The sequence below is a fragment of the Rana temporaria genome, chromosome 9, assembly GCF_905171775.1.
Source record: "Rana temporaria chromosome 9, aRanTem1.1, whole genome shotgun sequence".
In the NCBI taxonomy this organism is placed as follows: Eukaryota; Metazoa; Chordata; class Amphibia; order Anura; family Ranidae; genus Rana; species Rana temporaria.
The window spans coordinates 129,856,101-129,878,325 of NC_053497.1; the positions used below are offsets into that span (position 1 = coordinate 129,856,101).

The 22,225-nt window shown below is 43.3% G+C and overlaps 1 protein-coding gene across 1 annotated transcript in view; it reads right to left on the bottom strand.

Annotated features, from left to right (window-relative positions):
- The window catches only part of EXD3 (exonuclease 3'-5' domain containing 3), a 439,907-nt gene that overhangs the window by 323,356 nt on the left and 94,326 nt on the right, over nucleotides 1-22,225 (bottom strand). The window contains exon 3 of the mRNA XM_040324501.1: nucleotides 5,090-5,167. Coding sequence (XP_040180435.1) covers nucleotides 5,090-5,117 — 28 coding nt within the window. The 5' untranslated portion in view covers nucleotides 5,118-5,167. The remainder of the gene's footprint in view (nucleotides 1-5,089; nucleotides 5,168-22,225) is intronic.

Below are 22,225 nucleotides of genomic sequence, written 5' to 3' on the forward strand. Positions count from 1 at the left end.
ATCAGCACAGGGCCAATCAGCAATGTCCAGACAGAGGGTCAGGAGCCCTGCAGCCTCATAGGACAGCTCAGTGCAGTATGAAAAAACTCCTCCTACAAGCTTCACCAGGAACTGATAAAAATCACAAGACTGCTATATACGGCTGAGAAAACATATTTAGCTGTTTAAATTTACTAAAATAATTGCATTTCCTTGTTCTGTGTACTGTGGGAGACCAGATACAGTATAGTAAATGCAGGGTCTTGGGTTTAGTAACACTTTAAGGTACTAGAATACCCAAAACTCCAATGGGGGTAGGAACAGATTTGGGAATTTGGTCAGGGAAGTTTGCACTGTTATGCCGTGTACACACGATCGGATTTTCCGTCGGAAAAACCTTGAATGTTTTTTCAACGGAATTCCGCTCAAGCTTGGCTTGCATACATATGGTCACAAAAAAGTTCTCTCAACTTTCGACCGTCAAGAACGCGGTGACGTACAACATTACAACGAGCTGAGAAAATGAAGTTCAATGCTTCCGAGCATGCGTCGAATTGTTTCCGAGCATGCATTGGAATTTTGCGTGCCGGAATTGCTACAGACGATCGGATTTACCTATAGGAATTTTTTCCATTGGAAAATTTGACAACCAGCTCTCAATCTTTTGTTGGCGAAAATTTCCGACAGCAAGAGTCCGATGGAGCATACACAAGGTCGGAATTTCCGTTCAAAAGCTCACATCGGACTTTTGCTGTCGAAATTTCCGATCGTGTGTACGGGGCATTAGAGTATTCAAAACGTATAGGAAGTCCGGGACTGACTCAGCTCATCAGACCCCCACCAGGAACGTAAAATGCCCTTTGTTTGAATAGACCTTTTAAGATGCTCACTTAGACACAATGAAAATTGTGGCCCTGTATGAGTGACAGGTGCAGCTTAGCTCCTTGCCAAGGAACAGGAAAGAGACAGAGAAACAATGTCAGAGAAAAGTTAGAGGGCAGTATGAGAGGTGAGAGAGCAAGAGACACAGGAAGAGGGACAGAAGGAAGAGTCACATAGACAGGAGATATGAGGAATTACAGAACAGACTAAATTCCCCTAAACCCACAGGCCACGGGGTCAGTAAACACATCTGATCTGTGACTGATCATTCACATACATTAGTACTGATAAATGCTCAATCTGCGGGCTCTGGGTTATGCTCCAGACTTTGTGTACTGTAAACAGATGGACACTAAAAGGATGTTCCCTGACTGACCCCATAATATCTATATATAACAGGAACATGTGATGAGAGTCTACATCCTGACATCTTAGAAAAGTCTTTGAGATACGTTAAGTTTATGGGGCCATTTGCAATCCTGAAAAAAAAGTAAATTGAGAGAACGTGTTTCACGTGTTCAGCTGCTCAGGGCTTCTGTCAAAGTGCGCAAAAAAATGTCGCCTATGTCTACCGCACATATGGAACTCTACTCTACTGCAAAGCCTAGTGAATTATTATTATAGGTTAACTCGAGTCACTCTGTGACATTTCAATATATATATATATATATATATATATATATATATATATATATATATATATATATATATATATATATATATATATATATATATATATATATATATATATATATATACACACATATATATATATATACACCGTATTTATCGTGGAATAACGCGCTCCCGCGTATACCACGCACCCCTAAAGTGGCCCCAAATCCTGTGGAAAAAAAGTTTTTTTGTTTTTTTTGTACTTACAGTTTTGGTGTCTTGCGCGGCGTCCATTGGCGGCCTCGTCGGGTCCGGCGTCCTTCTGCGGCTTCAGGTGTCCTCTTCGGCGGGTCCGGCGTCCCTCTTTGGCGGGTCCGGCGTCCCTCTTTGGCGGGTCCGGCGTCCCTCTTTGGCGGCATCCTCCCCGCTCGTTTCCCGCGCCGAGTTTGAATACTGCGCCGACATATACAGAGCGCAGTACACTCGTGTATTGTCGGCAATGCTCGGCTACCCGCGCTGATGTCCTGTACGTCCAGGACGTGAGTGCGGAAGGAGCCGAGACTGCCCGATTATACCCGAGTGTACTGCACTCGGTATATGTCGGCGCAGTATTCAAAACACGGCGCGGGAAAGCGGGTATCGGCGTATACTGCGCACCCACGATTTTGCCCTGATTTTCAGGGCAAAAAAGTGCGCGGTATACGCCGATAAATACGGTATAATATATATATATATATATATATATATATATATATATATATATATATATATATATATATATATATATACACACACACACACATATATATATATATATATATATATACACACACACATACATACCACACATTATATATATATATATATATATATATATATATATATATATATATATATATATATATATACACACACATATATATATACACACACACACACATACAGTCATGTCATTACGGTTTCACATCATTTGTGGTTTCTTTTGCGCTTTCATTTTATTTTATTAATATAACAGACCAAAAAGCCTTTAAAAATCCTATAAAGGCCAGCTAAAGACATATTCATGTATAAAATATTTTAGAAAACCTCCGCAAACAGAACCCCTCCCTCCTCCCCCCCCCCTTCCTGCCCCCCATCTTCTCATTTTGGCAGTTTTACCTTACTTCCTATTTATTCTCTTATGCCGTTACTCTCAGATTTTCCGCGTACGTCCATGTTTTCTTGAAATCTTTCCACTTTTTCCATTTGTCTTTAAATCCTATTTTTTCCTCTTCGACACAATACTTCAGCTCCTCCAACCTGTATGTTTCCTCCACGAGTCTATCCTTTCCCATATTAGTGGGCTTTCCACCTCTTGCCATTTTTTTGGAATCAGCCTTTTGGCTGCGTTTATTAAGGGGTCAATGACTTTTTATAACATATTATTGCGTCTTCTCCTCCATGAAATAGGACTGCCCATGGGTCTTTATTAATCTCCTTCTTGGTGATTTCTTGTATCAGGCCAAAGATTTTCTCCCAGTATTTTTTGATCTTAGGACAGTCCCACCACAGGTAGACCATTGTTCCCCTTATTGGACACCCTCGCCAGCAATCTGCCGACTGTCCCTCTCTAAATTTACTTATTTTATCAGGTGTGGCATACCACCCTGTGATACACTTGTAATTCATCTCTGCGGTCCTTAGATCTATGGCAGAGGAGTGGGTCAAATTCAAAATTCTTTCAATTGTGTTATTTCCCCTTAGTGTTCCCAACTCCTTTTCCCATTTTTGGCTCAAAGGCTGGGGTAAGTTCTGCACAAAGTGGCTCAGCTGGCGATACCGCCACTCATCCACTATCCTTAATTCTTCCTTACATTTTTTTACTCCTGGGGTGACATAATTCTCCGTTTTTTTTTTTATTATATCCTTTAATTGTACTTTATCATTTCTAATCCAATTTCCCCCTACTGTTATTTTTCCAGGTGCGAAATATTAATTTTCTTTTAAATTTATAAGTGGTGAATTATAATCTCTATCCATTTGTTTGTGCAGCCTATCCCATATTCTTAGTGCGTTCAGTGTTAGAACATGAGTGTTAACATTTAGTGCTCTGTACTGCAGGGGGTTCCATATTGTACTTCCCAGTTGTGTCTTAGACGGTGCATTTTTTACCCATCTTTTTTCTTGTTTATCTTTGGCCCACTCCACTACCCGAGACAGTACCACCGCATTGTAATATTTTCTAATGTCGGGGACAGCCCTCTGTGTTTCTTGCCACTGGTTCTCTTGTTTTGAGGTGCGGCTCCGACACAATTTTTCCTTAGTTTAGGCAGATATGTATTCTTCTACATATTCGTGGTAAAAAAAAAAAAAATCGTAATATGCATTTATTGATTGGTCCGCGCAAAAGTTATAGCGTCTACAAAATAGGGGATAGTTAAGTAATTTTTATTATTATTATTTCTTACTAGTAATGGCAGCGATCAGCAATTTTTATCCTGATTGCGACATTATGGCGGACACATCGGACACTTTTGACGTTATTTTGGGACCATTGTCATGTATACAGCGATCAGTGCTATAAAAATGCACCGATTACTGTGTAAATGAAACGGACAGTGAAGGGGTTGACTTCTCGGGGGCAAGGGAGGGGTTTAGTGTGTCCTAGGGAGTGAACCTGTGTGGGGGCGTGGCTACATGTGACACGACACTGATCACTGCTTTTGATGACAGGGAGCAGAAGATCAGTGTCCTGTCACTAGGCAGAACAGGGAGATGCCTTGTTTATCATCCTCCCGTTCTGCAGCTCTGTGACATGATCGCAGGACACCGGCGGACATCGAGTCCGCGGGTCCCACGGTCACAGAACTCACGGCAGAGGGCAAGTGGGTGCCCGCACTGTGCGAAATTCAAAGCAACGTATATATACGTTGCTTTGCGCAGCCTTGCCATTCTGCCGACGTATAAGTGCGTGACATGGTCGGCAAGCTGGTAAGTATATTATTATGGTACTATTTGACCCACACAGTACTTCCCACCCATAGCAGGCATTGGTTCCTTTTATTCTACCATATTGCACTGGCAGAAAAAAAGGGGCGACTCTGATTGACAGCTAAAGTCTAGTTCATGGCCCACCCACACCCCAATAAATAATGGTGTACAGTAACAATCTAAGTTTAGATTTAATTTAAAAAAAATTGTTCAGATTGGCTGCCAAGACCATTGCTGCTTAGCAACTGCTGTCTATATGTGGAGAGTGTAATACTGGTTCTAATATAGATCCATTAAGTTACCGTCATCCAAGTTTTATCTTGTGTTGAGCCCTGACGAAGGGGATGTGGTATTGCTCCTAAAATGCCATGGATGTGATCAATTCATCCAGTTTTGGTCTGGCACTTCTTTCTGTATTTCGATAGCATGAGCTACATTAGGCTGCCCATCGAGAGAAGCCTGGCTGTGTGGGAGCCGCCTCGCTTGAGCTATTGAGCTTGTTTGAAGTTTTCTATCATCTGACTACACGTGCCAGTCTAAAAATTCCCAGCACCTTTTTGTTGCATTTTGTGAGCTCAATATTCCTGAGACAAGGCAGTAAGCTATAAAAAAATAAAATAAAAAAGGTACAGTGGAAACTCACCTTCCTCTCGGCCCTCTTTCGAATCCATCTCTTTCGAATGAGGAACAGAATGAGGCACACACCAGCTTTCTTTTCTGCCTAAAAAAAAGAAAAAAAAAAGAAAATTAAAAAAGAATCAAGCTTATTATTTTTTTTTTTTGATACAGTGGAAAAAAGGGTAGACCATTTATCAGATTTAATTTTTTTGGTTTCATCCGAGTCCCTGTTGTGCTGATTTTATCTCACTTCCTTTCCAGGAAACAGTTGTCATTAAACAGGAAGTAGAGGAACAATTTCCAATAGACACCTGTTCTAGGAGCAGCTGTCAGGAGAGGGACTTCTCTTCACTTGTTGTCATGTCTGGGGGAGATCAAGTGAAAAAAAAAAAAAAAAAAGACAATAAAACCTGACCAAGGTTCTAAGGCTCCAAGCACACTGGGCATTTAGTCCAGGTGCATGGGGTTCTGGTGTTTAGCTGCAGGTAGATGGCACAGGTGTGCTCTTCCAGCCCTGCTGCCGGCAGCCTGAAAATCTCTGCGAGAGGATGACAGCTGCTGCGGTTGGATGGTTCACCCAGCGGTAGGTATGTGCACAGGGATATAATGCCCACAATGCAAGAAGTCTGGGCATTTGTCCCTTGGCGCATACTGCCCTAAACTTTCATACCACCAGGTACACCATCCAGGTGCAACAGCCTCTTAAAGAGTTTTACAGGCTGCCTGCAGCGTGGGGCTGGAGGAGAAACCTGCGCCCCCACCCACAGCTAAACGACTGAATGTTCTTAGAATTTGGGCATAAATATTCCTATGAATTTTTGTTTGAAATTCTACTATTCAAACTATACCCAGCTTAACGCATGTACCTCAACACAGCTAAAGCTGCTTTAAGGCCGTTGTAAACCCTTACATATACTGTACCCAGTGAAGTGACTATCCTCGGGTGATGCACAGAGATGAAACAAATCCTTCTACATAAGTTGTACCTGTTGATTTGCATTTTTCTCTTCTCTACATCCATTTAAAGTCCAGAATTTATAAAGCTTGTCTGAACTTTTAGAAAAAAAGGGGGTGGTGCGCTGCTCTCTGCAGAGCTCAGTGAGTGGAGCTCTGAGAGCCGATTGGAACAAAGTGTTACAATCCCTTTCACACAGCACACAAGAACAGAGTTAAGGCTGTCAATCATAGGCTGCCCCCTCCCTGTCATCATTTTTCTCTTGGTGTCAGGAAATCAGAAGTGACTCATGCTGATGGCAGAGGAACAAAGGCAGCAGACAAAAACAACACTTAACCACTTAACATCCCCCCGCCGTCAAATGACGGCGGGCGGAATGCTCTATTGTTCCGACAGGACGTCATATGACATCCTGTCATTTAAAGCCTCTAGGGCGCGCGCGTGTGCACGCGGCGCATCACTGGGAACAGTGCGCGTGCCCGGGCACCCGCGATTGCTCAGTAACTGAGCTGGGACGTTGAACTGTGTGTAAACACAGAGCTCCACGTCCTGTCAGGGAGAGAGGAGACCGATCTGTCACCTCCCCCAGTCACCCCCCTCCCCCTACAGTTAGAACACACCCAGGATACACATTTAACCCCTTGCCCGCCTGCTAGTGGTTAACCCCTTCCCTGCCAGTCACATTTATACAGTAATCAATGCATATTTATAGCACTGTTCACTGTATAAATATGAATGGTTCCAAAAATGTGTCGAAAGTGTCCGATATGTCCGCAATAATGTCGCAGTCCCAAAAAAAAAAACGCAGATCGCCGCCATTCCTAGTAAAAAAAAATCATTATGTCCCCTATTTTGTAGGCAATATAACTTTTGCGCAAACCATGCGATTTTTTTTTTTTACCAAAAATATGTAGAAGAATACGTATCGGCCTAAATTGAGAAAAAAATATATATTTAAAAAAAAATTGGATATTTATTATAGCAAAAAGTAAAAAATAGTGTTTTTTTTTTCAAAATTTACTCTTTTACCGCAGAGGTGATCAAATACCACCAAAAGAAAGCTCTATTTGTGGGGGAAAAAAAGGACATCAATTTTGTTTGGAAGCCATGTCGCATGACCGCGCAATTGTCAGTTAAAGCGACGCAGTGCCGGAAAAAAATAATCTCGTCTGGGCAGGAAGGGGGTGTATGTGCACAGTAGGCAAGTGGTTAATGCTCTTAATTGAGAGTACACACTATAGAGGGATATGCTTTGTTCATATTTCATGTCTAAGATTTAGGACCACTTTAAATCAGGAACATCCAAACACAGGAAAAAGTGATCCCTTGCCTCTGAAGCCTGATCTGCATTCAGGTCACCGTCCAGAGACTACTGATGATCGGTGAGGAAGCAAAGCAATGCCTCCTCCCCACCTGTTTAAACCCCATTTTTACCGACAAACGCACTTCGACTTTGTGCATTTCGCATGTTTGCAGGGCGCTTCCCTATCGACCTAATTGTGTAACTTGAATCACTATATACCAGGTCAACTTCGCTGCGGACATGGAGCGAGGCATCGTAGCCGTGGCTTTTTTTTTTTTTTTAAACTGCAAGGCAACGTCATAATGTGCCAGTATGCATTGCATACTAGCACATTATGTGAAACTTCTCTTAGAGCAAAGCCCTCCAGCGGCACGCTGTCACCACTGAAGGCTCTTCCTTCTAGGGTTTGCGGATTCCAGCTGTGTGAATGGCCAGAGCTGTGGGAATGTCACTCTCGCACATGCGCGCAGGAGCTGCCGTTTACAGCACAGGACTCTGAAGGAAGGGCACAGATATGCTGTCCCTTCAGAGGGCATGCGCCGGTGACGTCACAGGCTGTATCTACAGTAAATATCTCCCAAACGATGCACATTTAGGAGATATTTATAGTACCTACAGGTAAGCTTTATTATAGTCTTACCTATAGGAAAAAATAATGCATGGAAGTTTACTCCCACTTTAGGGGGGATCGGTTGGCGGTCAGCAAGAACGCAACTCAACCACAAATTTTTACCAGCCACCCCAAATGCAAGTCTAAAGGAGGCCTAAGGCTAGTAATAATAACTTATTTGTGATTCTGCTGCCCATAGCAACAACCTGTCATTTTCAAGCCTGAACTGCAAAAATTCCTATTGGTTGTTAATTGTATCAAATACAATTCTGTGTGCGATGAAAACTTACAGGCAAAAGCTGAACAGAAGAAGAAGAAGAAAAAAAAAAAAAATGAAATGCATTCTTTGGATTGTGGTAGGAAATTAGAGATCCGGCAAACTTTGCACACACTGTTCCTGTGGGGAATTGACCCCAGAAGCCCGGGACTGCGAGGGCAAGCTTTCCAACCACATTGTTCTACCTTTAGTGCACAGATGGAATTCAATAATTGTACATGGAAAAAGCGAAGCAGGAGCTAAAATCCGACCGTTCACCCTATAATTGTAACTCATGCAAAATGTTACTGCTGCAGAGTAGCAGCAGTCAGAAGAGCAATATAAAATATAACAGAGAATATACAATCTGGAGAGGACATGTGAGCATTACTTGTTGATCTGTGAATGATCACAGAACACTTGGGGAAAAAGAATTTGGCTGATGCTTACACACTAAGCTAGGCGATGGCGCCCTCTACTGGACAACACCCAGTGATGCTGGGAGTTGGATATTTTTAAATGCACGCAACCTACTTGTAGACACCTTTCACACTGGGGCATTTTTTTAGGTGCTTTTGGGCTAAAAATAGCGACTGAAAAACTGGCAGGACGTAAAAAAAAAAAAGAAAACAGCATTGGCACTTTACAGGTGGTTTTAACCCTTTTCCGTCTGCTAGCTAGCAGCCGAATACCTCTGCAAAAACAACGGTAAAGCGCCGCTAAAAATAGCCCTTAAAAAGGAAGTAAACCCTTCACTTAAAAAAAAAAACCCTGCAAGAGAAAGGCATAATGAGCTAGTATGCACTGCATACTAGCTCATTATGTGTCACTTCCTGCAAATGAAGCCCCCGAAGTCCTCCTCTGTCCCGTCCACGGCCGCCAAGTCATATTGTAATTGAATGTTATTAAAAATTACCCTTCCTTTTCAATCTGCAGCGCTGTAACTTTCTGTAAAGTACAATGCAATACCTGGAGGTTTTCTGTACACAGAATGCCCCACGGGAACATCATTTCCTGCTCATGTTGCATGACGTGTGAAAATCAATGTTTCTCTATGGGAGCCGTCTTAACTGGTCCAACACAAGTCAGTCCAACTTTGAAAACGCTCCCTGAACTACTCTGGTCTAACTTTGATGCTACTTCAGCCCAGTGAATATCACTGAAGTCAGATCGCTGTCTTGCCTGATCCGACTTTGGCATGTGACCTGTGCCCTGATGATCTTGAGGGGGAACTCCATGACAAAAAAAAAAAAAAAAACGTCTTGATTTCCCCCGCAACAAAATATCCACACCAGACCCTTATCCGAGCATGCAGACCGGCCGGTCAGGAAAGGGGGTGGGACAAGCCCCCCCACCCCAAAGCTCTTCCCGACAACCCTGGCCATTGGTTGTCAGGGGTCTGCAGGCGGAGGGCTTATCGCAATCTGGGAGCCCCCCTCCTATGTGAATGAGTTATGGGTGTACATTGTACCCCTACCTATTCACCTGAAGAAAAAAAAGTGTCAATAAAACACACTACACAGGTTTTTAAAGTAATTTATTAGGCAGCTCCGGGGGGGGGGAGGGCCCTCTGCAGCCTCTTCTCAGCTCTCTCTCCGGTATCATCTTCTGGGTCACCTCTGCTTTCTTCTGCTCTTTTGCCCGCACTTGTTCTAGCTCTTGCCCGGTCTTCTTCCGATGTTGACTCAACGCTCTCTCTGGCTGTAATGTTGAGTGCGTGGCGTGCAACGACTTATATTGGCATGGGGCGGGGTCACCGGGTGATGTCAGCTGGTGACCCCGCCCCGTATGACGTCACTGCCCCGCGCATGATGGGACTGTGACGTACTAAGGGACGGGGTCACTGCATAACATCACCTGGTGACCCGATGTTTAAATGCGATGGCTGAATTTGTTTTCCTTTTTTTTTTGCCTCCACTCTTTATTTATACCTGGTGATCCAGCCAGCAACATACTTCCGGCCTTGAAGTGGTTATAAAGGCAGGTGGGTTGTTATCTTAATGCATTAGGCTAAAAAGCCTTGTGTGTGAATCCATCTCGATCTAGTGATGTTGCACGAAAGCCTGAGACTCTCCCTCCTCATTGGCTCCTGCTGCTGTAAAAGTCAGTGAGCCAATGAGGAGAGAGAGGGGTGGGACCGGGTTACGGCTCAGTATCTAAATGGACACAGGGACCTGTGGCTTGAATGGCCCATAGCAAGCTGCTTGCTGCGGGGGCACTCAACAGGAGGGAGGGGCCAAGAGCGCCAAACAGGAACCAGAGAAAAGGCAGATCGGGGCTGCTCTGTGCAAAACCCTTACACAGAGCAGGAAGGCATAACAGGTTGTTATTAAAAAAAAAAAAATAAGACTTAAGTATCACTTTAAGCAGCCTAAGATAATCAACATTCGTGCACTAAAGCATGGATTGGTGGAATTTTGATCTATCTATCAATCAACTTCTGTCGAACAGGACTGTTAGAAAACCTTTGATGATCAGCGGCTTGCAGCCAATCAGCTGCAGCCATTGATCAGCGTATTGTGAAGGAGTCTCACTATCAGCATACAGTGGCACAGTGGGGAGGATTTCTCCATTCACTTTGCATGTGTGGATGGGGGAATCCGTTATTTTTAATTTTTTTTTTTGATCAACCTGTTGGCTGAACTGTCTATGGCCAGCCTTAGGGTGTCTCCACTCTGGATGGAGTGGCAACAGAGATACCCTTGGAGAGCAGCAGTGTCAATCTGTGGAGAAGGTAGTGCAAGGAGTAAAGAAGCCCATAAATTATTATTATTTTCATTCAACCAGCGGGTTGAAAATAAAATAAATAAAAAAATGACTTGAATGCCACATCCACACATTCGATGTGGAAAGGGGCAACCTCCCCTCTGAGCCTTTGTATTCCAACAGCGGGGAAACTTCCTTGCCACCAGAAAAACACTGATCAGCGCTGCCAGCTATAGCTGGTGATGCTGACCAAGTGGGTAAAAACCCAACAGGCTGGTTGTACAGAAGTCAATCGGTAAATCAATTACTGTGCAACCAGCCTGCCCATACATGGATAGATTTGCATTGGATTTGGCCAGTCCCTGCTGAACTGGCTGAATTTCAATGTATGGCTGCTTTAGGCTTGTAGACTTGTCTAACAAATTAAAGCTGAACTCCAGCTAACACTTTATAAAGCATTTACAACTGTTTTTTTTCCCTTTTAAGGTTTTATATAAATAAAAGATGATCATTGAAAACACCCCTGTCACTTGTAAATGGTTTGACTCAACTGACACCTTAGCTAGACCACTTGCTCTGTTGAAAAATAACAGACTTAATGGCCAGATCAGCAGGTTAAAAAAAATAATCAAAAAAACAAAAAACGAATGCAGCCACCACATCCAAGACCTGAGGTCACAATATAAGAAATTACATTTTTGGGGGGTTTAATACTGCATCAATGGACGTGCATGACGTGGTCGCAAAAATGTGAGCATTAAAGCTGCAGGACCTGTGGCAGTCTACCTGATCCTGGAGTAGTACCTTCACTAAATGGCTACGCTTTGGAGAATCTGACCAGCATGCCTCCACTTTGTGCATTCTGCATTACAAAAAACAATGTGGGTAGGGGCAATAGTGGGGTCTGAGTTATCAGGAGAGCTTGGTTGTGGCTTTGACTGCCAAGACCTCTTTTCTTGGACTATGAGAAAATAACATGGAAATACGGCAGCCATGATGGTTCAGCAGCTTTATATTCTTCTGGGATGCATGTGTGACTTTTACAATCCTGTAGTCAAGTCTTTGACCAATGGCTATGTGCGGTGTACATCCTGCACGGCTCTCTTGTAGTGGCAAGTATGAAGCACACCTTCACTAGCTAGCAAGTCATTGATCTTGATCTTTAACCTGTACAGTCTTTTACATGTGCGTACCATACTCCATTACTAGAAGGTTCGCGATATGGATCTGTGTTATCCAACTTTGATGTCTTTTTTGAAGTCTCTGTATGTACACCATTACTTCAATAAAGAGTTTGCTGTTTTCTTTTTAAACAATGGTAGTTCCCAGATTTTACCCTCACATATTCCATTTAAAATGGACTGGGTCTGAAGGCAGCACACCATCATCCATGCCCAAGCATTGGTACGGCAGTTCTTACTAAATAAACATGGGCAACTGGCAGCCATTTAGCATCTCTGCCCAAACCCCGGATCATCCCATCAAAGTATATGCAACACCCTGACATTGTAAAACAACTCATTCAGTTTAAAATTGAAAATAAAGGCAAAACATTTATGTATAGATACAAAAAAATAAATCATAAATAACCCACATAACCTCTAATCTCAGCTGCACGAGGAGCTCAGAGAGCTGGGGGAGGAGAAACAGCAGGACACTGATCTTCTAAGTCAGGGGTGACCAACCAGTGGCCCGGGGGCCACATGTGGCCCGTGGAGCCCTCTGATGTGGCCCGCGACCTCCTGCTCTGGGATGGAATAGAATAGAATACTGTTATTAAAGGTCAGTTTATTACTAAAATCACAGTGTATATATGGGTATATATGGGCATATCTGTTCTGCAGTAGTTACTGGTCTGCTTTCAAACTAATCTGCAGATGCAGAGCAGTGCACCTGCGGGTTACCTGCACTGAGCCATACACTTCTGTTATTTCCTGTGAGTTTGAGCTTTCTGAAAGTAAAACAAACCTGCAGAATATAATAGAAGTCTATTGCAAAGTTTAGAAAAGCCAAAAGGTACACTGTGTTGTACCTGCGGTGCGGGTAAGCCGCAGCTCGTCAGTGTGAAAGCAGCCATGGGCCCCTTTCATATGGTCCAATTGGACCCTCCATTCACCTCTAAGGAGTGGCCGATGTAAACTGACTTGTGTCCTACCTCCAATATGATCCGGCTGTGTCTGTGTCCGCTCTGCATATGCAGAATGGACATGGACCTGCCATCCGCTCGCTCCGCTGATTGTGGCCCGCGACCAGTTACCAAGTATCTTAAGTGGCCCTCGCGCTTCAAAAGGTTGGGCACCCCTGTTCTAAGTGAACTGTGCAGGGGGAGGCATGTCAACACAAGTCTGATGATTGGAGGAGAGCAGGCCGAGTTCCCAGCACAGCCAGAAAACTGACCACGCTGTGCTCTCCGGCTTAGTGTAGTGTGTTTTTATTAGGAAAGCAGAGGGACTGGCAGGGACACCAAGGATTTCACACAAACAAGGACGCAATACAAAGAGAACAGGATACTTTTGAATACAAGTAAATGGTAGAGCAGGCACACATCAGGGATATGAAATGTTGGCTTGACATATTCTTTAACAAAAGACCACTTGAAAAATGCCAAGGCACTGGTCATGTGACCAGCTGCTAAAAGGAATTCAGGTGTACCGTGTTTTCTTCAGGAAAGGCATTTTACCATTTGTTGGAAGAAAGAAAAACCACAAGAGTAACCAGTGATGTCAGAGAGAGATCACATGTTCAGACGTGAATTTTTCTGTGCCACCCTAAACATCAACACCCTGGCCAACGGTGAATGGAGGATGGACTTCCTGGTTTACCAGGTTCAAAACAATAACAATTGGACAAAGTTCTTCTCAGCCAAGAGTATTGGTCAGATTTGCCAATTGGGAAACAAAAAGACCAGAATGGGAAGCTGTCATGAACAGTGTATGGGTAAAATAAGGATGGTTGTGAGGTGGTACTATGACTACAGGTTCCAATTACTCCATCTGCCTCCCAGGCTGATAGCGCCCCATCCTAAAGTGCTGATAAGAGTCACTAAATAGGAGCCTATACACTAGGGCACAGCAGAGGAGATGGCAACAATACCATCAAGCGATTTAAAGGTAGCACTTTTCATAGGCCCTTGGGATAGAAGTATGTGGCTCTCATTAGCCAGGGGCGGGGGATAGATGCCTTAGGACGCCACAAACAAAAGGAAATTGTTAATTGCTACCCTCGTTTTTAAGAACATTAGGAGGGAGGCATCCACAGTCATGCAAATGTACCGACTCCTAAGCAGATGCCTCCGCAGCCCGGCTGTGTTAAGTAATCCACTGTCCAAGCCTTGCCTAATTAAACAGCGCCCTTGTCAATGAGACAGCCAGCGCTGGTGTGACTGACACTTTGTAAATATTGGCAAGATGGTCTTCTCCATTTCCTTTTTTTCTTGTCATTGAATTTAGCAGCTGGATGATGCTCCCTGTACTAGCCCCCCCCCCCCATTCCCCCACCCCGCCAAGCATGTATCATCTGTCACGCTTCCTGGACCACCGGCTCAAAGTTACACCAAGCAGCTTTGTAAGCCAAGCCGAGCCTGTCCACATCGCCAGAACCCCTGGGGGGAAACCTTTCTATACACTACTGCGAGTTAGTCACTACAAAAGGAGGGTAATGTGACAAAGGGCTCAGAAGAGGCCCAGACTGCAGAAAAGTGAGCCGTTTGGTAACGTCTTTAGAGAGGGGTGTCCAAGTGTCCATCAATGTCGGGATGCCACTGGCGAACTAGAGAGGAGGTTTGGTTGCTCCTGGCCTTGAACGCATCCAGTGATGGCAGCACCATGTACAGGTCTGAGCAATAGTCAATAGATTGCTCAGTCCTTACAGCAGATAAGACAGACAAATGCACTAAAATAAATAAATATTATATATATATATATATATATATATATATATATATATATATATATATATACATATATATATATATATATATATAAAAATAAAAGCAAACTGGTTTGTTGTACAAAATATTTGTAGCACAGCACAGTTGTAAGGCCACACTACAGTCCGAGCCTACAGTTTTGTAGCCTCACAGTCTCCAGCATACTCATATACCTACCGAAAATATGTTAGGAACACAGTACTGTGCAATGTAATGGAGCAGGACAAACTTACAGCACAGACAATTTATCCAAAGTAGCCCAGTCATCAAAGGGTTGCTGGTAAAGTAAACCTGGGAAAAGAAGGCAAAGGAGGCAATATACCAACTTATTTTCCAGCAACTCGTTAAAATGATATATACACATATACACACACAGATTATTAATATATATATATATATATATATATATATATATATATATATATATATATATATATATATATATATATATATATATATATATATATATATATATATACATATATACATACACACACACACACACACAAAAAGTGAGTACACCCCTCACATTTTTGTAAATATTTTATTATATCATTTTATGTGACAACACTAAATAAATTACACTCGGCTACAATGTAAAGTAGTGAGTGTACAGCTTATATAACAGTGTAAAATTTGCTGTCCCCTCTAAATAACGCAATACACAGCCATTAATATGTTAAAACCACTGGAAACAAAATGTGTACACCCCTAAGTAAAAATGTCCAAATTGGGCCCAATTAACAATTTTCCTTCGCCAGAGTCATGTGACTCGTTAGTGTTACAAGGTCTCAGGTGTGAATGGGGAGAAGTAATTGGAATATGTATGTATGTATGTATGTATGTATGTATGTATGTATGTATGTGTATATATATATATATATATATATATATATATATATATATATATATATATATATATATATATATATATATATATATATTACATACACACACACACACACACACACACACACACACATACACACACACGCCCACTATATATATAAAAAATGGGGCAAACTCGTGGACCACCTAGTATTTTTTCTGCCGTCGTCATTGTAAGCATACAACTCTTCTCCCCACTGCATACTGTGGCCCCTTCTTCCGGCTTGCACGTCCTGTAGTGACATATCAACTGGGGTTAAAGGTGAGGGAACAGGTACTCCACACACCTGGAATGTGAGAAATACCTGCAGAGGCCGAGGTCATTGAAGCAGTGGTCATCAAAACATGGGCCGCCGGAAAAGAAAGTATTTTGTCCCATCATAAAAATTCACACGCACTCCACTTGAATGGTAAATCTCAGAATTACCAAACTACTTTTAATGTTTAGAATAAATAGCCATCTTGATCTTATTGTAGATTAAAAAAAAAAAAAAAAAAAATACTCCTACACTCCTTCACATGACCAAGAGGCTAGGCAAAGTTCACCGTCTCTGGTTACCCGAGTCATTGCAAGGGGTTTAAGACAACATGGAGTATATCATTTACAAATCAGTCCATGACTTACATTTGAGTCTCAAGTCTACAATCTGACAGACCTGCACTAAAAGAGGATCAGCAAGGTGCATCCATTGTGGAGAACCACTAAACAGGATGTTGAGACTTTGTATAAATTTAGAAAATAAAACTATGCACAGAAAATAAACACACTAGTAAGATAATTTCTATTAAATTATTTTTTTACCTGAATATTTTTTTTTAAAACTATAGTACTCTTAAATGGGTAAAAAGAATGAATAGATTTGCCTGGAGTTCTTCTTTAACTGTGTTAAATGTGTCACCATCTTGCATTAGGCTGAAAGAAGATTTGAAGGGAATCCATGCTTAAACCATACTGTATATGCAGCCATAGCATATCCTTTCCATTTAAACCAGTGGTTCTCAACCTGGGGATCGAATGATGATTTGCCAGGGGTCACCGAATCCTGGGCTGTTCCTGAAGCCCGCACCTCTCTCCCAGCCTTTTTTTCGCTGCCGCCCATTCAGTTCATGACATGGCTGGGAGGCAGAGACTAGAGGTCAGCTGACTGTTGAACGTGAAGTGGGAGGGGCTGGAGGAGACCCCATCTCCTGATTTTAGCACAGGTGTCACTACGAGACACCACAAAGTTGGAGACACAGTGAAGCCTGGGAGACAGTAGCACTACCTGTGATTATAGTTGCCATTAAAAGGTCCCTACTACAGTTCTCAGATCAGCAAATTACCTTGATCAAGAGCACCTAAGTTGGCTAATCAGAACTCCTCCCAGCATTGCCACTCATCCCAACTCCCCGCCAGCACTGCCACTCATCTCATAGAAAATATATGGAAGGGAGAGGAAGAGGGGAAGAAACAAAGAAAAGGGGAGAGAAATAAATAAGAATAAGAATAAGAGAAAAGAATAAGAGAAAGAAGAAGAAGAAAGACGGCTAGAGAGAGGGATGGGGAAAAAAATAAGAAATTGGGACAAAGAGAGATAAAAGGGCAAAAAACAGAAGAGAAAGAGCTATACATCCTAAAATGTACCATAAGGGGTTTTAATACTATACGAGTGGAAGGGACTCAGGGAGCGCTAAATGTCAGTGGGTTAGGGGTGCAAATTACTTGTCTTGCTTTGGGTGCCGACAACCCACGCTACAAAAATAATTTTACTCTTAGGGGTCCCCACAACTCGGGACATTTTATCAAGGGGTCACAGCACTAAAGAGGTTGAGAACCATTGATTTAAAACAGATAAAACCCAAGGGAGAGCCCTGGGTACAACAGAGATCTATCTATTCTCATGTTTTTTTGCTGTCTTCATCCTGTTGGGGAGCTGTGTCTTCACTTCCTGTTCTGAGGACACAACAGGAAGTGAGAGGAAATCTCTCCAATTTGAAGGCAAATCCCCTCTTAGACAGCGGTCTCTGGAAAAAGTATCTTCATTGGAGGATTTCCCCTCTAATCCAGTTCCGGTGGCCACTTTTAATTTTGGATTGCCATCAGAAGTAATTCAGAGGGTGACTCTTCCAAGCAATGCCAAAGGCAGAAACCCCGATTTCGGTTATAGAAGTGTTAAAACTCCTATAACCGAAAGCTTGGATAAGGCCCCATTCACACCTGAGCGGTTTTTGGTTTGAAGTTTGTAGCTCTAAAATGCTCAACAAGCTAAATAGGGTTGCCACCTTTTCTTCAAGCCAAAGCCAAACAGGCACAGGGCCAATTTTTTTTTTTGTATACACTATAAGATTATAAAAGACCTGGGACACCTTTGGCTGCCCCAAAGAGAGTGGTGATGCAGTGCAGCAAACAGTGGGTGTGGCCAAACTGCTCTTGCTGACATAATGTGCCCCCCATTGATGCCAAAGCTATCTCCAGCTCCCGAATGGCAACAGATTTTTGTGTCACGATCTCAGTTACTTGGGAAGCCACAGCCAAGACTAAATAATGTATCTGGGTTTCAGGCAGACTGAAACCCGGACACAAGATTCCAAACCCGAACTGTCCGGGTGAATCAAATGGCAACCCTAAAGCCAAATCCCATTAATTTCAATGGCCCCCGTTCACATCTGTTGCCTGAAGCAAAATGCCTGTCACTCAAAGTACATGAACTTCTGGAGACAGATTGGGTCCCACAGACTTCAATAGGAATGGCAGAAAATGTGCGACATGAGCGTTTGGTTTCTTATTTTCTGCTCAAACAGCAGCTCTTCACCCCTAAACTCCTACACCTCTTCTCCTCCTAATGCTTTCTATTGGCTAAACAAAAATGTCTGAAGCTGTAAAAGCGCTTGTAATACACTTCGAAAAACACTCAAAGTCTCAAATAAAAAATGCCTGAAAGTCGCTCTGCTCAGGTGTGAATGCAGCCTCAGATATAAATTTAAGAGGGTGTTCCTTCTTTGCATATTATATTGTGGTTTGTGCATGAACTCCATCAACTGGATATAAGATGGTGACAAACTAATGTCTATGACGCAACTGCACATAGTGCCAGTTAAGGCTCCTCCAAGAGAAAAATGATTAGGTAAGTTTCGACATCTCCAACCAATAAGTTGGTGACTAATGCCTCCTCGTACACACGATCTGGCTTTTACCCGACCAAACTCACATCGGAATTCGATTGGAGGAAAAGAGAACATGTTTTCTATGTAAACTCCGATGGAATTCCTCGGAATTTCCGATGGAAAAACTCTGATGGCCATACACACGGTCAGAATTTCAGACGGAAAAAGTCTAACTTTTTTCATCGGAAATTCCGAACGTGTGTACGAGGCATTAGCCATCTCCTCTACAGGTGGCACCATTTGCATTTAGCGATCCAGTGGCTGGTGTCGATTTTTGACAGCCGGGGTGGTGCCAGTATGTACAACTGCCTTCAAAGGTCTACTGTAAAGCCAGCTTTAAGCTAAATAAATTCTCTTTATTTTGTAACATATTTTTGAGTTTTTAAACTACTAGTTTTGGTTTTCACGCAGTGATGAGCAATATGCATGTCCATAAAGTTACCCAAAAATCTATTGGCAGAAGCAGACACCAACAGGTGAAAAACTTGGAGAATACCGACTAGGACGTGTCTGGTTGATCTCTGTTGCCTCATTCAGGGTAAACCACCTCTGAAGGCATTTGTTAGAAGACCTCCAACCCCCCCCCCCCTATAGAATATACATGCAAGGTCGGGCAGTCTGAACAGGAATGTATTACGGAGTCATCAGAATGCCGAGACGGTTTGGTCATGGCTGCTTGTTGGATGGCCCCATCCTAGGCCACAACTCAGATCTACTGAAAATCAAGGCGGCTGCTGTTTCTAGAGAAAGTATCTTGTTCTATCTCACTGGAACTAAAGGTTTGCTAAAGGACACGAAGATTGTGCCAAAATCACATAAATGAGCCAAAAGGAGGAAAGAGTCTAGGGAAAGTATCAAGAATGCTTGCATAAGCCAACAGCCTTTAGTTTTGGATGGACCAGGAACGGGCAAGAAACTCTGTTAGTTTTTGATGTCTGTGTCTACTCTGGGGAGATCTTCACTCACTTTCTGTCCTAGAGATGGGTGTCACTTGGACAGCCAATAGAGTCACAGCAAAAAATAAAAGTTTTCTTCAAATGAGTTAGAAAGGTCTATCCAGTGCTACTGCTGTCCCTGTCCCTACCGATGACATTGAATTTTACATCCCGTCTTAGTGACTGGTGTCACTGGAAGTAGTAAGAGGCCATTATGAGTTAGTAACTTGTATAGCGCTGCAAATGCAAACTAAATAGCCTCAAGGCGCTTTTTCCAGCCAGTCTCGGCCTTGTGTTTTCAGAAGAGGCGGGTCTTCAGCTTCTTCCTGAAGGCCAGATAGTTTTCTTCCATGCGGATGTCCGTGGGTAGAGCTTTCCATAGCCGTGGTCCTGCGAATCTTCGTTCTCCTTTTGATTTGTAGCGGGTCTTGGGGATGTGGAGGAGGTTTTGGTTAGTTGATCGGAGGGGGGTGGCACGAGGGTGTAGTGCTTTATTTTCTCGCATAGGTATTGCGGAACGTTTTCTTGTGTGCATTTGTGTGTGGGGCAGAGGGTCTTGAAAGTAACCCGATCCTTCACGGCCAGCCAATGGAGGGTCCTCAGGGACAGGGTGATCGATTTCCATTTTTTTCCTGTTACCAGTCTGGCTGCTATTGTTTGGACGACTTGTAGGACGTAAAATTTGGTATTTGGGAACTCCGAGGTAAAGAGAGTTTGCGTAGTCGAGTTGGGAATTGATGATTGTTCCAACTACTACTGCTGTTTCTCCTTCCGGAATGAAGGGGATGAGTCTACGCAGCAGGCGAAGAAGGTACAAAGAAATTTCAACTTAAAAAAACAAAATAGTAACATACACCGATAAGTGAAAAAACTTCCAAAAAAGAATTTCAGTGCAAAGTACAGTCCAAAAGTCTATATAAAAACCATGAAAAAAATAGATCAGATGCAAGCACTCCAGTAAATATAAAGGTGTTAGACTGTAGCCAGATAGTCGACCACTACCATCGAGTGAATTGCAAGGGGGGCCCCTTGATAATGCCCCTTTAGGACGACACCCATTTTGGTGAGGACGTCTGACCAATGAGCGATTCCGGGTCGCCAGTCGCTTTTAATGCAAGTCATTTATTTTGTGTTTTTATTGTTTGTTATGATTTTGGAACATTAAACTTACTGCACTATTGAACAGCCATCTGGGCTCCTGGCGAGCTTTATTTATTCCTAGTTGGACCTCTCTGAGTCGCTAGAGGAAACTTATCACTGTTATACAGCCAAGAAGAGGTGGTGCTGTTGCATTGTTTGGAGAGGTGTGGAAGTGCATTGCAGGGCAGAGGCAGTAGCAGCGTGGAATGTGATTAAGTGTGGGGAGGTGCGGATAGTGAGACCCCCTCCTCCTCACCGAGACTGAGAAAGGGGGGGCTAGACCCAGGTCCGTGAGAGGAGGCGGCGGCACAGAATTTTGTCAATGAGCTGGGGTGACTAGGGACAACGACACCCCACTGAGACTGATAGTAGAGGCAGATGGGCGGTAAATCAGCAGGACCGGAGACTGGGAGTGTCAAGCTGTCCAGGAGAGGTGGTGGGTAAGTGAATAGGCCGGAGGGGGTGTGTGTGATAGGCAGTCAATGAAGCAGCGGGAGCACAGAGGCAGGCTGACCAGGGGAGACTAAAGGTGCTGGCAAACCCTATAGGAGACTGAGAGGGACTGAGTAACCGAGTGTGGCTGAGTATTTGAGTACTGCTAAGTGACCGAGTAACTGTCGAGTACCTGTGTATTGTTGCGAGTTGTTTAGTATTAGTGTCAGGAAACTAGTTTTTGTTAATTTGGACAGAGTAGAATTCCCAATCCCCATTCCATCTTGTGGTATGCATGCATTCCTTGTAGGCGAATACTGCTGCGCAAAATGTAAGCTCGTCAAATCCCTGGAAGGCCAGGTTCTGAATCTAGGGAAGCAACTGAAAAGTATCTCCATACTAAAGGAGAGCTGGGAACGTACCTGGCAGGGGCCAGCACAGAGGAGGGTGGAGACAAAAAGGTGCAGGGACCAGAGTAGATGGTGACGGTCAGGAAGGGTAGAGGGGAAAGTGTCACAGAGGCCAGTCCTGGGCTGGAACATCCCAATAAGTATACCCTGTTGCGTGATATTGAGGATACCAGTCAGGGACCAGTATTGCTGGAGCAGAATGACGCCCCTATATGCCAGGTGAAAAACTCCTCCAGTGAGGGTGGGGGTGAAGCCAAGGCAAAGGAAAAGACTTACCGGTAACAGTATTTCCAGGAACCTTTCAGGACAGCTACTTGAGAGATGATTGGCTCCGCCCTCTACAGGAAACACAAATCAGATACAATTTAAAAAGTCCCTCCCTTTCCTCTGACCTTCAGTTGTTTAGAAGATCAAGTAAACATCCACCAAAGTGAACTCGGCAGAGGAAAAACAC